Source organism: Salvelinus alpinus, chromosome 10 (assembly GCF_045679555.1).
Source record: "Salvelinus alpinus chromosome 10, SLU_Salpinus.1, whole genome shotgun sequence".
NCBI classification, from domain to species: Eukaryota; Metazoa; Chordata; class Actinopteri; order Salmoniformes; family Salmonidae; genus Salvelinus; species Salvelinus alpinus.
The window spans coordinates 63,525,664-63,540,075 of NC_092095.1; the positions used below are offsets into that span (position 1 = coordinate 63,525,664).

Below are 14,412 nucleotides of genomic sequence, written 5' to 3' on the forward strand. Positions count from 1 at the left end.
CGTACGATCACTGTGGGGACGTCGTCGTCGATGCAGTTATTGATGAAGCTGATGACAGATGGTACACTCCTCATTGCCATTGGATGAATCCTGGAACATATTCCAGTCTGTGCTAGCAAAACAGTCCTGTAGCGTAGCATCCGCATCATCTGACCACTTCCGTATTGAGCGAGTCACTGGTACTTCCTCCTTTAGTTTTTGCTTGTAAGCAGGAATCAGGAGGATAGAATTATGGTCAGATTTGCCAAATGGAGGGTGGAGGAGAGCTTTGTATGTATCTCTGTGTGTGGAGTAAAGGTGGTCTAGAGTTTATTTTTTTTCTCTCTGGTTGCACATGTGACATGCTGGTAAAAATTTGGTAAAACTGATTTAAGTTTGCCTGCATCAAAGTCCCCGTCCACTAGGAGCACCGCTTCTGAGTGAGCATTTTCTTGTTTGCTTATGGCCTTATAGAGTTGGTTGAGTGCGGTCTTAGTGCCAGCATCGATCTGTGGTGGTAAATAGACAGCTACGAATAATATAGATGAGAACTCTCTTGATAGATAGAGTGGTCTACAGCTTATCATAAGGTACTCTACCTCAGGCGAGCAATACCTCGAGACTTCTTTAATATTAGACATTGCGCACCAGCTGTTATTGACAAAAAGACACACACCCCACCCCTCATCTTACCAGACGTAGCTTCTCTGTTCTGCCAGTGCATTGAAAATCCCTCCAGCTCTATATTATCTGTGTCGTCGTTCAGCTACGACTCGGTGAAACATAATATACTGTATTACAGTTCTTAATGTCCCGTTGGTAGGATAATCGTAATCGTAGGTCATCAATTTTATTTTCCAATTATTGCATATTAGCAAGTAGAATTGATGGCAGTGGGAGTTTACTCGCTCACCTACGGATTCTCAAAAGGCAGCCCGATCTGCGTCATATTTTCCTCCGTCTTTTCTTCATGTAAATGACGAGGATCTGGGCCTGTTCCGAGGAGAGCAGTAAATCTTTCTCGTTAGACTCGTTAAAGGAAAAAGCTTCTTCCAGTTCATGGTGAGTAATCCCAGTTCTGATGTCCAGAAGATATGTTCGGTCATAAGAGACGGTAGCAGCAACATTATGTACAAAATAAGTTAAATAATAAGGTACAAACAACGCAAAAAAACTAACAAAATAGCACAATTGGTTACGGGCATGTAAAACGTCAGCCATCCTCTTCGGCGCCATCTTAGATGCACTACTGGACTGGTGGAAAGATGTTGTACTGTACTATCTGTTTATAGATGGTGGCAGCTGCCATACTACTGGGCTGGTATAAAGATGTACGACCTGGTAGCTGGAGGCCAGTGTCTGAAGAGCAGTTATGTCCTCAGTAAGAACAAGGCTCTGGAACTCTTCCCCATGCTGAAGAAAGACAAGCTGGTGGGAGCCATCGTCTACTATGATGGTGAGTATTTCTCATTATTATCTTCATTGAAAGGGCTTTTTAGTCCAGGAGTAGGTTAGTCTGGATCCGGGGAACTGGTCCAAAATGTGTTACACTCACTGTAAGTCTCTCTGGAAAACAGTGTCTGCTAAATGACTAAGATGTATAAGTGTTGCTGGACATACCAACACTTCAGTCAGTAATGCTCCGATAGGATGGTAATAACCTTCCCATTTATCAAGATGCTTCTCTTCTGTTTGCTAAGTGGGCTATGTCTAGGGCCGGTTTGCCATACATTAAGAATTCATATTAGCCTACACTGTTATTAAACAAAACAAAACTCATGTTCATAAAAATACTGCCTTTTTCCCAACAGTAACAAAATAATTTTTCCTTAGTGTGGGTGTGATTGAATGTGACCCAAGTCAACAACAAGACAAGACACAAGGCAGCCGGTGGCCATCAGATCTCACATGTCCATTGATGCCTGAACCAATGCATCTGCGAGCAGCTTGTGCTCTCTCTGTGCCTTGGGCCAAGGCTGTGTAGTGTGTGGGTGGCCTGGATTGGCACGGAGACGACCAATCAGATGTTCCGGCTCTATCTGGGTGTACTCTGTGCAGAGAATGTCCCATTAGTTGACTGCAGGCCTCTCTTTTTCAAACCAACAACAGCCAACTCTGTGTCTGAAGGCTTTCTGAATCAGTCTCCATTTAGATTCTACTAGGTCTCTCCAAGAGTGGAAAGACCACCTCTTCTCTGAGGGGGATAATATACCAGGCCAGATACCTGAGCAACAGTTCATCACATTTACTCACTTGACTTTCTAAGGAAGAGTGAGGCATGTTGATATTTTTTTTCGCATTTTGTTTATTTTAATGTATTTTGTTTATTGCTCATTTGAAATGTGCATAACATACTTGTAGCTTAACGTTTCTTCCAGGCTGAATGTTTGTGTATGTATTGTCTCTGGGAGTGCTGGCTGTCCTACAGAGAGAATATTCGGAGGGGTTTTGTGTTGGGTTGAAGCAGAATTGTTGGGTTGGTTTGTACCCCTCCCCCCAGGAGGCTGAGGGGGTCTTTTCTCTCCAATTATTCCGTCTGAAACAATCACGGCCGTGACATTTCAAAAGCTGACCTTCTCTGCTACCGCGGCTCAGAGAAGAGGAGAGCAGTACCGTGGTCTGACTGCAAGACTGCTCTGTCTCCTCCTGTTCTTCACCCTGCCGGGTGGGATCTTGGACATCACCAGCGTTACTCATTTCCCAGGAGACCAGTGTGGTCCAACACACATACACACATACACACACACGCGCACACACACACACACAGACAGGAGTCCTCATTCTTACCAACTCATTCTGCACAAGTGTGTAATTTTATTTTTTCAGCAAGCAACCATGAACTGGTTTGTTAAATGTATCATATTTTGACATAACGACAGGGTCTCCAGTCATACCTTCTGCTGCCTAATGTGAGGCATCAGCCCAGCCAAGCACAGCCCAGCCAAGCACAGCCCAGCCAAGCACACCCCAGCCCACGTCAGCCCACCCCAGGCTAGCACTGCCCAGCCCTGGCTGTCTGTCCCATCCCACAAGCTATCTCAGACTAGTGACTTGAGTAGCACCAGCAGGCATGGCTTAGGCCCGGGCCTTGAGGGCAGCAATGAACCAAATGCCCCTGCAATGGATTCCCACACATTATATACACCATAGCCACACTGCACTTCAAGGCTCCGTTCCAAATTCTTAAAGATGCAATATTTAACTTTTTGGGCAACCTGACCAACTGCACATAGAAATGTGAGTTATAGATCTGTCATTCTCATTGAAAGAAAGTCTAAGAAGCGGTAGATCTGTTCTGTGTGTGTCACGAATATCACCGAAGGTGGCTCCCCTTCCCGTTCGGGTGGCGCTCGGCGGTCGTCGTCACCGGTCTACTAGCTGCCACCGATCCCTTTTTCCCTTTTCGTTTGGTTTTGTCTAATTGTTTTCACCTGTTCCTTGTTGGGGTTTTTGGGTTGGTGTTATTTAAGTTCGATTAGCCCGCTTGTGTTTGTGCGGGCCTGTTTCTGTTATGTGAGAGGTGTTCTTTATTTATATGGGTTTTCCGCTGTCCGGTTAGATACCAGTGTGTACTTAGGTGGAGTGGTTTACGCCTATGTTCGGCGTTACCTATTGTACGTTTTTTGGTTGGACATTAAAGCGTGTGTTTCCCCGTGACCTCTGCTCTCTGCGCCTGACTCCACACCCATTCACTCTTTGAACGTTACAGTGTGTGCTATTTCTATGCTTCTATTCTTAAGTTTAGTTTTTGCGTCTTTCTACTTTCGGTTTTGCACACCAGCTTCAAGCAGCGGAAAATACAATATTTTTGTTATGGAAAATATATTTCACAGTGGTTTAGATGGTACAATGATTCTCTACACTATAATTGCATATTTTGGCACATAAACTGGAATTAGGCTAACTTTTCAAATTTTTCACAACCAGGAAATGGCGGAACAATTCTGCATAGAGCACCTTTAAAGAAATCTTCCTTTGTTTCTATTTCTCTTTGACCCCCTCCTATCATCTCTCACCCTTCACCCCCCACCCCCCCGGCCACAGGACAGCATAACGATGCTCGTATGAACCTGGCGATCGCCCTGACAGCAGCCAGACATGGTGCTGCCATCGCTAACTACACAGAGGTGGTCCACCTGCTGAAGAAAACAGACGCAGGGACGGGCAAGGAGAAGGTCTGTGGGGCGCGCTGCAGGGACGTTATCACAGGTACACACACTTGTATGCGCACACACACACAAAGACACAGTATGACAGTGGTTTTTGACTGAAACTGTAATGATCTCTCACAGGAAATGAATTTGACGTCAAAGCCAAATGTGTCATTAACGCCACGGGACCGTTCACTGACTCTCTGAGGAAGATGGACGACGGGAAAAACACTAACATCTGCCAGCCCAGTGCTGGGGTTCACATAGTTATCCCTGGTTATTACAGGTACAGTACAGGGACAGCCCCACACGGTCACACCTTCACACCAAGGACAGCCCCACACTGTCACACCTTCACACCAGGGACAGCCCCACACTGTCACACCTTCACACCAGGGACAGCCCCACACTGTCACACCTTCACACCAGGGACAGCCCCACACTGTCACACCTTCACACCAGGGACAGCACCACACTGTCACACCTTCACACCAGGGACAGCACCACACTGTCACACCTTCACACCAGGGACAGCACCACACTGTCACACCTTCACACCAGGGACAGCACCACACTGTCACACCTTCACACCAGGGACAGCACCACACTGTCACACCAGCACACCAGGGACAGCACCACACTGTCACACCTTCACACCAGGGACAGCACCACACTGTCACACCAGCACACCAGGGACAGCACCACACTGTCACACCAGCACACCAGGGACAGCACCACACTGTCACACCTTCACACCAGGGACAGCACCACACTGTCACACCTTCACACCAGGGACAGCACCACACTGTCACACCTTCACACCAGGGACAGCACCACACTGTCACACCTTCACACCAGGGACAGCACCACACTGTCACACCAGCACACCAGGGACAGCACCACACTGTCACACCAGCACACCAGGGACAGCACCACACTGTCACACCTTCACACCAGGGACAGCACCACACTGTCACACCAGCACACCAGGGACAGCACCACACTGTCACACCTTCACACCAGGGACAGCACCACACTGTCACACCTTCACACCAGGGACAGCACCACGCTGTCACACCTTCACACCAGGGACAGCACCACACTGTCACACCAGCACACCAGGGACAGCACCACACTGTCACACCTTCACCCCAGGGACAGCACCACACTGTCACACCTTCACACCAGGTACATTTAGGTCATGAATTTAAATTCAACTCATGAATTGAAAATTTGAATTTCAATTCAGCAGCGCTGACCAACCAGGTCTTCCTAAATGTAGTTGTCATTTCCATAGCCCCTCCTCCCTCTGCCCTGTTCTTGTAGTCCTGACAACATGGGTCTCCTGGACCCGGCAACCAGCGACGGCCGTGTCATCTTCTTCCTGCCCTGGGAGAAGATGACCATAGCCGGGACGACGGACACGCCCACTGACATCACCGCCCACCCCATCCCCAGGGAGGAAGACATCAACTTCATCCTGAACGAAGTCCGCAACTACCTCAGCCCTGATGTAGTGGGTACGTAACCCCCAAACTACCTCAGCCCTGATGTAGAGGGTACGTAACCCCCAAACTACCTCAGCCCTGATGTAGAGGGTACGTAACCCCCAAACTACCTCAGCCCTGATGTAGAGGGTACGTAACCCCCAAACTACCTCAGCCCTGATGTAGAGGGTACGTAACCCCCAAACTACCTCAGCCCTGATGTAGAGGGTACGTAACCCCCAAACTACCTCAGCCCTGATGTAGAGGGTACGTAACCCCCAAGCTACCTCAGCCCTGATGTAGAGGGTACGTAACCCCCAAACTACCTCTGCCGTAGAGGGTACGTAACCCCCAAACTACCTCTGCCGTAGAGGGTATGTAACCCCCAAACTACCTCTGCCGTAGAGGGTATGTAACCCCCAAACTACCTCTGCCGTAGAGGGTATGTAACCCCCAAACTACCTCTGCCGTAGAGGGTATGTAACCCCCAAACTACCTCTGCCGTAGAGGGTACTTAACGTTGACGTTGGAACAGCACAGTAGCTAGTAATTGTTTTAAGTGCTGGAGACACTACAGGCTTGATTTTCTGATTGTTTAGCTTGATATGGTTTTGCTATTAGATGTAACACCTGTCCGATGCCTCTGTGCCTCAGGTAATGATCTCTGTCATCACATGCAGATGAGATTCCCTGTGTTCTCTGACTGGTTCTAGGACCTGTGATAAGATGTGATATGATGTGGCCATCTGGTTTAATAGAACCGTGTGTGTAATACTGACTCTGTCCTCGCCCTGTGGTCCTCAGTGAGGAGAGGAGACGTCCTGGCAGCGTGGAGTGGGATCCGTCCTCTGGTCACTGACCCCAACTCTAAAGACACCCAGTCCATCTGCAGGAACCACATAGTCAACGTCAGCGACAGCGGCCTGGTCACCATTGCAGGTCAGTACCTACTCTAAAACAAGTGGTATCCTGATGAAGTGCTATACAGCTGTAGTTGTTTCTAGGTCGTTCGTAGCCATCAATTGCTCTTAGCCTATAGACCTTTTCCTGCTCAAATTGGATAGGTCATGTCCTGTATTCTGTCTGGCACTGTATCTAATAATAATGATCATCTGGTGGATGTTTGGATTTGTGTGAATTGGAAATGTGTTTTTTGCATATCCCATCTCCTCCTGAGACCCTCAGCAAATAGGGTTAAGTGCCCTGCTCAAAAGCACATCGACAGATGTTTTCACCTTGTCGGCTCAGGGGTTTGAACTAGCGACCTTTCGGTTACTGGCCCAACGCACTAACCGCTAAGCTAGCTGCCCCCCTATCGTATCTGTGTGTGTAACATGTGGATGATCCCATCACCCCAGGTGGGAAGTGGACAACGTACCGCTCCATGGCAGAGGAGACCCTGGATGCCGCGGTTGCAGCCCACAGGCTGGGGGGCGGGTCCAGTAAGACAGTGGGCCTGGTGCTGGAGGGGGGCCAAGACTGGAGCCCCACCTTGTACATCCGACTGGTGCAGGACTACGGCCTGGAGAATGAGGTGGGGACAGACCCTTCCCATAGACATTCCGTCTTTAGCCGCCATTTTGGATCTATAATTCTCCCTTAGGCATTGTCAGTTGCACTATGGTTACATGGGCACTGTATATCATATATCAGAACATTTAACATTGGTTAACGGTTAGATGAGGGTTGAAAATGTTGAGATAATGTCGCGTTACAAGACAGCAGTACACAGGGAGATTGATCCAAGGCTCTAGACCAGGGCTAATCAACTCTTACCCTACGAGGTCCGGAACCTGCTGCCTTTCTGTTCTACCTGATAATTAATTGCACATACCTGGTGTCCCAGGTCTAAATCAGTCCCTGATTAGAGGGGAACAATGCAGTGGAACTGGCTTTGCGGTCCAGAGTTGAATTTGAGGGCTCTAGTCCAGACCAGTGTACTTCCCTTTCAAGGTTTTAGAAGTCATTTGTACCAGGTAGGAAAGCGCTCCGCTTCCTATCTATGTTAACTTCTCATTAGAGAAAGCCTTCCACACCATTAGGGTGTTTTCTAGAATATTCCAAAAGGTCAGTGCTCATATTTTGACAGCATTTGACCTTTTGGTGAGAGAGCTAAGCCAACCATCTGAATAGCAATAACCCCTTGTTTGGTCATAGACATAACTGTATCTACCCATCACCCACCTCAGCATATCCAAAACATTGGAGCTGTCTACTGAAAGCTCGTATCGATCCATAAGGAGTTGCCTTTGAACAGCTGCCTGCTGCGTTTCTCAATACTGTCTTTGGCAAAACGCTGTGAGTCATATTCAAACTCATGGGAAACAGAAAGGGAAACGCCTAACACTGCTGCTCATGTCCCCAGGTGATTTATTTCTGACAACGTTTCTGCCCTTAGGTCTTCATGGGGAATATTCAAACAAAACCATTAACTGGGCTTTAATCATAAAGTGTCACCCTAAACCTTGTTTCGTTGATTATATGACACACACACAATGCCCTCTCACAACACAAGAGCAATGTCATTTTGTCTTGGTAAAACCTTAAACAAGGATTGCTGTTTTGATTGAATAGTGGCCTGTTTTCCATCATTCCACAGGTTGCCCAGCACCTGGCGGCAACGTACGGGGGGAAAGCATTCGACGTGGCCAAGATGGCGCGGGTCACTGGGAAGAGGTGGCCCATCGTAGGGAATAGACTGGTCTCTGAATTCCCTTACATTGAGAGTGAGGTACATTATGTGTTCTGTTAATGTTCTCCTGATGCACACACACACATCATGACCATAGACTAGACTATTATATATCCAATTGAACCCCCCCCCCCCTTCCAGGTGAGGTATGCTGTTAAGGAATATGCCTGTACGGCCATCGATGTGATCGCCAGGCGCACACGGCTGGGTTTCCTCAACGTGCAGGCTGCTGATGAGGCTCTGCCACGCATCGTAGACATCATGGGCAAGATGCTGGACTGGAGCGACAAAAAGAGGACGGTATGTCACAAACTGTTGTTCCTGTCTACTAGACTGTAGTTCAAATGACTGTCTGGCAGTGTTACAGAAACTATTTTAGAACACCTTTAAAATAACATATACAAACAACAAAATACTTTTTACGTTTAAAAATAACAACTTGCTTTAATATCCATTTTTAACTCAAAGATTAATTATTGCCACTGTATTTCCTGTCCAGTAAAGACTTAGGACCTGTTTTAATCCAACCATTGTTTTAATGATTCAGTGACTACAATACATTCTCACTCAGTGGACTAATAATAATGTTTTGATTGAATAGGACCAACCCTCAAGCCATGTGCTGCTAGTCAGTTTGTAGGAGCGCTGGAACTGTTGGGTCAGAGTATAATAGTAGGATCTACGCCCTTCCTGGATTTCCCTCTCCAGGGGTGTGTGTGTGTGTGTGTGTGTGTGTGTGTGAACCTTCCCCCAGTTATGTTACTCCCGTTGTCCTGCTCTTTACAGGTTTATTACAAGATGCATGAGTTCCTTTTACTTAAGTTGTTGTTACATTTAGATATGATCCCTTTTCATTAATTAATACTTAAATTAGTTAGGATTAAAGTTATGAATAATGTACACTATATATATACAAAAGTATGTGGACACCCCTTCAAATTAGTGGATTTGGCTATTTCAGCCACACCCGTTGCTGACAGGTGTATTAAATTTAGCACACAGCCAAGCTATCTCCATAGGCACACAATGGCAGTTGAATGGCCTTACCGAAGAGCTCAGTGACAGTTATTGTGCTGAGTTGCTTCCAGAGGCAGTTTGGAACTTGGTAGACCGCACAAGCTCACAGAACGGGACTGGTGCGTAAAAATCGTCTGTCCTTGGTTGCAACACTCTCTACCAAGTTCCAAACTGCCTCTGCAAGCAACTCAGCACAATAACTGTTTGTCGGGAGCTTCATGAAATGGGTTTCCATGGCCGAGCAGCCGAATACACCCTGCGCAATGCCAAGCGTCGGCTGGAGTGGTGGAAAGCTCACTGCCATTGGACTCTGGAGCAGTGGAAACGCATTCTCTGGAGTGATGAATCACACATCTGGCAGTCTGATGGATGAATCTGAGTTTGGCAGATGCCAGGAAAACGCTACATGCCCCAATGCATAGTACCAACTGTAACATTTGGTGGAGGAGGAATAATGGTCTGGGGTTATTTTCCATGATTCGGGCTAGGCCCCTTAGTTCCAGTGAAGGGAAATCTTAACGCTACAGCATACAATGACATTCTAGACGATTCTGTGCTTCCAACTTTGTGGCAACAGTTTGGGGAAGGGCATTTCCTGTTTCAGCATGACAATGCTCCTGTGCACAAAGCAAGGTCCATACAGAAATGGTTTGTTGAGATCGGTGTGGAAGAACTTGACTGGCCTGCACAGAGCCCTGACCTCAACTCCATCGAACACCTTAGGGATGAATTGGAATGCAGACTGTGAGCCAGGCCTAATCGCCCAACATCAGTGCCGACCTCACGAATGCTCTTGTGGCTGAATGGAAGCAAGTCCCCATAGCAATGTTCTAACACAGTGGAAACCTTCCCAGAAGAGTGGAGGCTGTTGTAGCAGCAAAGGGGGGACCAACTCCGTATTAATGCCCATGATTTTGGAATGAGATGTTCGACGAGCAGGTGTCCACATACTATTGGTCACATAGTGTAACTTATCTTCACTACCATGGTTTGTTTAGGAGGAGCTGGAAGCTGCTAAGAAGTTCCTGTACCTTGAGATGGGCTACAGGTCCCGCTCTGAGCAGCTGACCGGGACCACAGAGATCACACTGGACACACAGGAAGTGGCAAAGTACTCTACTTCCTGTCTACTTTACTCTCTAATTCCTGTCTACTTTACGCTCTAATTCCCATCTACTTTACTCTCTACTTCCTGTCTACTTTACTCTCTACTTCCTGTCTACTTTACTCTCTAATTCCCGTCTACTTTAATCTCTAAGGCAGGGGTGTAAAACTCAATCAGCACAGGGCCAAATTGAAAAAACACAATGAATTCGCAGGCCATATATAGCCAGTTATGTGTTGTTGTGTTTTACAAAAAATGTGTGCATACAACTGATCCAAACTAGCCATTGTTTTATTAGAAAAAATATGATATAGCATTTTTAACATATTAAAACAAAAGAAGAGCTCAGTAATATTTGTCCAGCCTTTGCTGCTATGCTTGCGAATGTGCATAATATGCTGCGTCCCTATTCAAAACATTTTTAATAACAACAATTACATAAATGTGTTACTTTTTTTGCACAGCATGGATCACTGGTGCGGTTGAATGCAGCATTGCTGTATGGTGCACTCAAAATGTCTTGTAGATGAGTAGTCAGCCTAGGCTCAATCCAAAGCTTAAGACAGAGACTATTTCATTGTATAAAATACAAATCTTTAATGCATACGAGCAGCTGCAAGGTAGATCTGTCTCTGATCGCAGTCAGGGAAGGAGCTTGAAGAATAAATGGTTAGATGTTTCTTATATAGTGGGAGGTGATCATACAATCATATTGTTAACACAACAGTTCTTTATACAAGCAACAGTTCTGGAACACAATGGCCTTGTGTTAGGGTGCAGACATACCAGGAGTCTACTGTATGAAAGGCATAACATCACAGTCCAACAGGGAACATATCCCTTGAGAAGTTACAACAGCTCACCCCAAATTCTGCCGCCACGCTGTAATAGGTCTACATGTTCCTCCTTTGCATGTAGTTTTGTCGCAGGTTTAGTTTTTTGGTTATTCATTGTCAAGCTTTAAAAAAACGAAGCCAGACTGCAAAATATTTGGAGCCTAGCTAGGACTGTGTTATGTGTCTGTACACCTATGCTGCGCGCTGTAAACGGCACGAAAGCAATGCAATTGATGTTGAATTTACAGATGTGAGCGCATCAGGCTGTGGTTTCATAAAGTAGATAACTGTGTCCTATTGTCCTTTAGTAGTAACGTGCAGTATACCCACTTCTGAATCCTTTAGTAGTCACGTGCAGTATACCCACTTCTGAATCCTTTAGTAGTAACGTGCAGTATACCCACTTCTGAATCCTTTAGTAGTAACGTGCAGTATACCCACTTCTGAATCCTTTAGTAGTCACGTGCAGTATACCCACTTCTGAATCCTTTAGTAGTCACGTGCAGTATACCCACTTCTGAATCCTTTAGTAGTCACGTGCAGTATACCCACTTCTGAATCCTTTAGTAGTCACGTGCAGTATACCCACTTCTGAATCCTTTAGTAGTCACGTGCAGTATACCCACTTCTGAATCCTTTAGTAGTCACGTGCAGTATACCCACTTCTGAATCCTTTAGTAGTCACGTGCAGTATACCCACTTCTGAATCCTTTAGTAGTCACGTGCAGTATACCCACTTCTGAATCCTTTAGTAGTCACGTGCAGTATACCCACTTCTGAATCCTTTAGTAGTCACGTGCAGTATACCCACTTCTGAATCCTTTAGTAGTCACGTGCAGTATACCCACTTCTGAATCCTTTAGTAGTCACGTGCAGTATACCCACTTCTGAATCCTTTAGTAGTCACGTGCAGTATACCCACTTCTGAATCCTTTAGTAGTCACGTGCAGTATACCCACTTCTGAATCCTTTAGTAGTCTCGTGCAGTATACCCACTTCTGAATCCTTTAGTAGTCACGTGCAGTATACCCACTTCTGAATCCTTTAGTAGTCACGTGCAGTATACCCACTTCTGAATCCTTTAGTAGTCACGTGCAGTATACCCACTTCTGAATCCTTTAGTAGTCACGTGCAGTATACCCACTTCTGAATCCTTTAGTAGTCACGTGCAGTATACCCACTTCTGAATCCTTTAGTAGTCACGTGCAGTATACCCACTTCTGAATCCTTTAGTAGTCACGTGCAGTATACCCACTTCTGAATCCTTTAGTAGTCACGTGCAGTATACCCACTTCTGAATCCTTTAGTAGTCACGTGCAGTATACCCACTTCTGAATCCTTTAGTAGTCACGTGCAGTATACCCACTTCTGAATCCTTTAGTAGTCACGTGCAGTATACCCACTTCTGAATCCTTTAGTAGTCACGTGCAGTATACCCACTTCTGAATCCTTTAGTAGTCACGTGCAGTATACCCACTTCTGAATCCTTTAGTAGTCACGTGCAGTATACCCACTTCTGAATCCTTTAGTAGTCACGTGCAGTATACCCACTTCTGAATCCTTTAGTAGTCACGTGCAGTATACCCACTTCTGAATCCTTTAGTAGTCACGTGCAGTATACCCACTTCTGAATCCTTTAGTAGTCTCGTGCAGTATACCCACTTCTGAATCCTTTAGTAGTCACGTGCAGTATACCCACTTCTGAATCCTTTAGTAGTCACGTGCAGTATACCCACTTCTGAATCCTTTAGTAGTCACGTGCAGTATACCCACTTCTGAATCCTTTAGTAGTCACGTGCAGTATACCCACTTCTGAATCCTTTAGTAGTCACGTGCAGTATACCCACTTCTGAATCCTTTAGTAGTCACGTGCAGTATACCCACTTCTGAATCCTTTAGTAGTCACGTGCAGTATACCCACTTCTGAATCCTTTAGTAGTCACGTGCAGTATACCCACTTCTGAATCCTTTAGTAGTCACGTGCAGTATACCCACTTCTGAATCGTTTATGTTATAACTTTTTGACGATCAAGAGGACATTTTCTGTAGGCTACAGCAATGACTCGTTGGAACCCAAACTTGGCATGGACATTTAGCCTACAACACGTTTAAACTTTCGGTCCGGTAGAAGATTTGGTCAGTGCCATTAGTGATGACATGTTACAGTGCACTGGCTGGCTCGTGTGTGGGTCTGGAACAAGCGGTGTGTGGGTCTGGAACAAGCGGTGTGTGGGTCTGGAACAAGCGGTGTGTGGGTCTGGAACAAGCGGTGTGTGGGTCTGGAACAAGCGGTGTGTGGGTCTGGAACAAGCGGTGTGTGGCAATGCACTGCCGTTTGGCGTGTAGCACGTTCACAGTGCTTGCTGTGACTTATAGTGCAGCGCATTGCAGCTGTACGGAAGCGGAACAAAATGAATTGACAACACAAATCATTGCGCTGGCCGGATAGAAATGTGTCACAGGCCGGATTCGGCCCACGCGCCTTGTTTGACACGTGTTCTAAGGGAGAAACTGACTGGATTGAGTTGGACCCCTGATATACCAAGGGTTCAATCTCAATCCGGTCAGTTGCTCCCTCCCATCTGACCTTCTTAAGTCACTCCCCTTGAGATGTTACCACGATATGAGATGCAGATTGCATTAATAGCTCTGTTTGATTGACAGGTACACAAACCGGTTCCACAAGTTTGACAAAGACAGTAAAGGCTTCATCACCACAGTGGACGTTCAGAGGGTCTTACAGGTGAGAAACTTTCACAACTCTCTTTGGAATCTTTTTCCATGAGTGCTGACTGGGCTCGTGTAAACTGTGTGCGGTCCCGTGTGGCTCAGTTGGTAGAGCATGGCGCTTGCAACGCCAGGGTTGTGGGTTCATTCCCCACGGGGGGACCAGGATGAATATGTATGAACTTTCCAATTTGTAAGTCGCTCTGGATAAGAGCGTCTGCTAAATGACTTAAATGTAATGTAAATGTGTGCAAAGGCCATTGAGCTGTGGCGTCATTTCCTGATATTTTGCCTTGCTGGTCTCTCTCCCCCTTCCCAGAACATTAGTGTCCAGATTGATGAGAACGCTCTCCATGAAATCCTCAACGAAGTGGACCTCAACAAGAATGGACAGGTGGAGCTGAACGAGTTTTTACAG

At 46.3% G+C, this 14,412-nt stretch overlaps 1 protein-coding gene across 3 annotated transcripts in view; it reads left to right on the forward strand.

Annotated features, from left to right (window-relative positions):
* LOC139532626 (glycerol-3-phosphate dehydrogenase, mitochondrial-like) overlaps positions 1-14,412 on the forward strand; it is a 28,347-nt gene that overhangs the window by 9,628 nt on the left and 4,307 nt on the right. For all 3 annotated transcript variants that reach the window (XR_011666625.1, XM_071330482.1, XM_071330481.1), the window contains exons 6-16: positions 1,272-1,435; positions 4,024-4,188; positions 4,272-4,416; positions 5,457-5,650; positions 6,422-6,556; positions 6,976-7,151; positions 8,217-8,348; positions 8,451-8,609; positions 10,325-10,437; positions 13,932-14,010; positions 14,314-14,412. Coding sequence is in view for 2 of the 3 variants with exons in the window: in XM_071330482.1 (XP_071186583.1) it covers positions 1,272-1,435; positions 4,024-4,188; positions 4,272-4,416; positions 5,457-5,650; positions 6,422-6,556; positions 6,976-7,151; positions 8,217-8,348; positions 8,451-8,609; positions 10,325-10,437; positions 13,932-14,010; positions 14,314-14,412 (1,561 nt within the window). In the remaining variant the exon portion in view is untranslated. The remainder of the gene's footprint in view (positions 1-1,271; positions 1,436-4,023; positions 4,189-4,271; positions 4,417-5,456; positions 5,651-6,421; positions 6,557-6,975; positions 7,152-8,216; positions 8,349-8,450; positions 8,610-10,324; positions 10,438-13,931; positions 14,011-14,313) is intronic.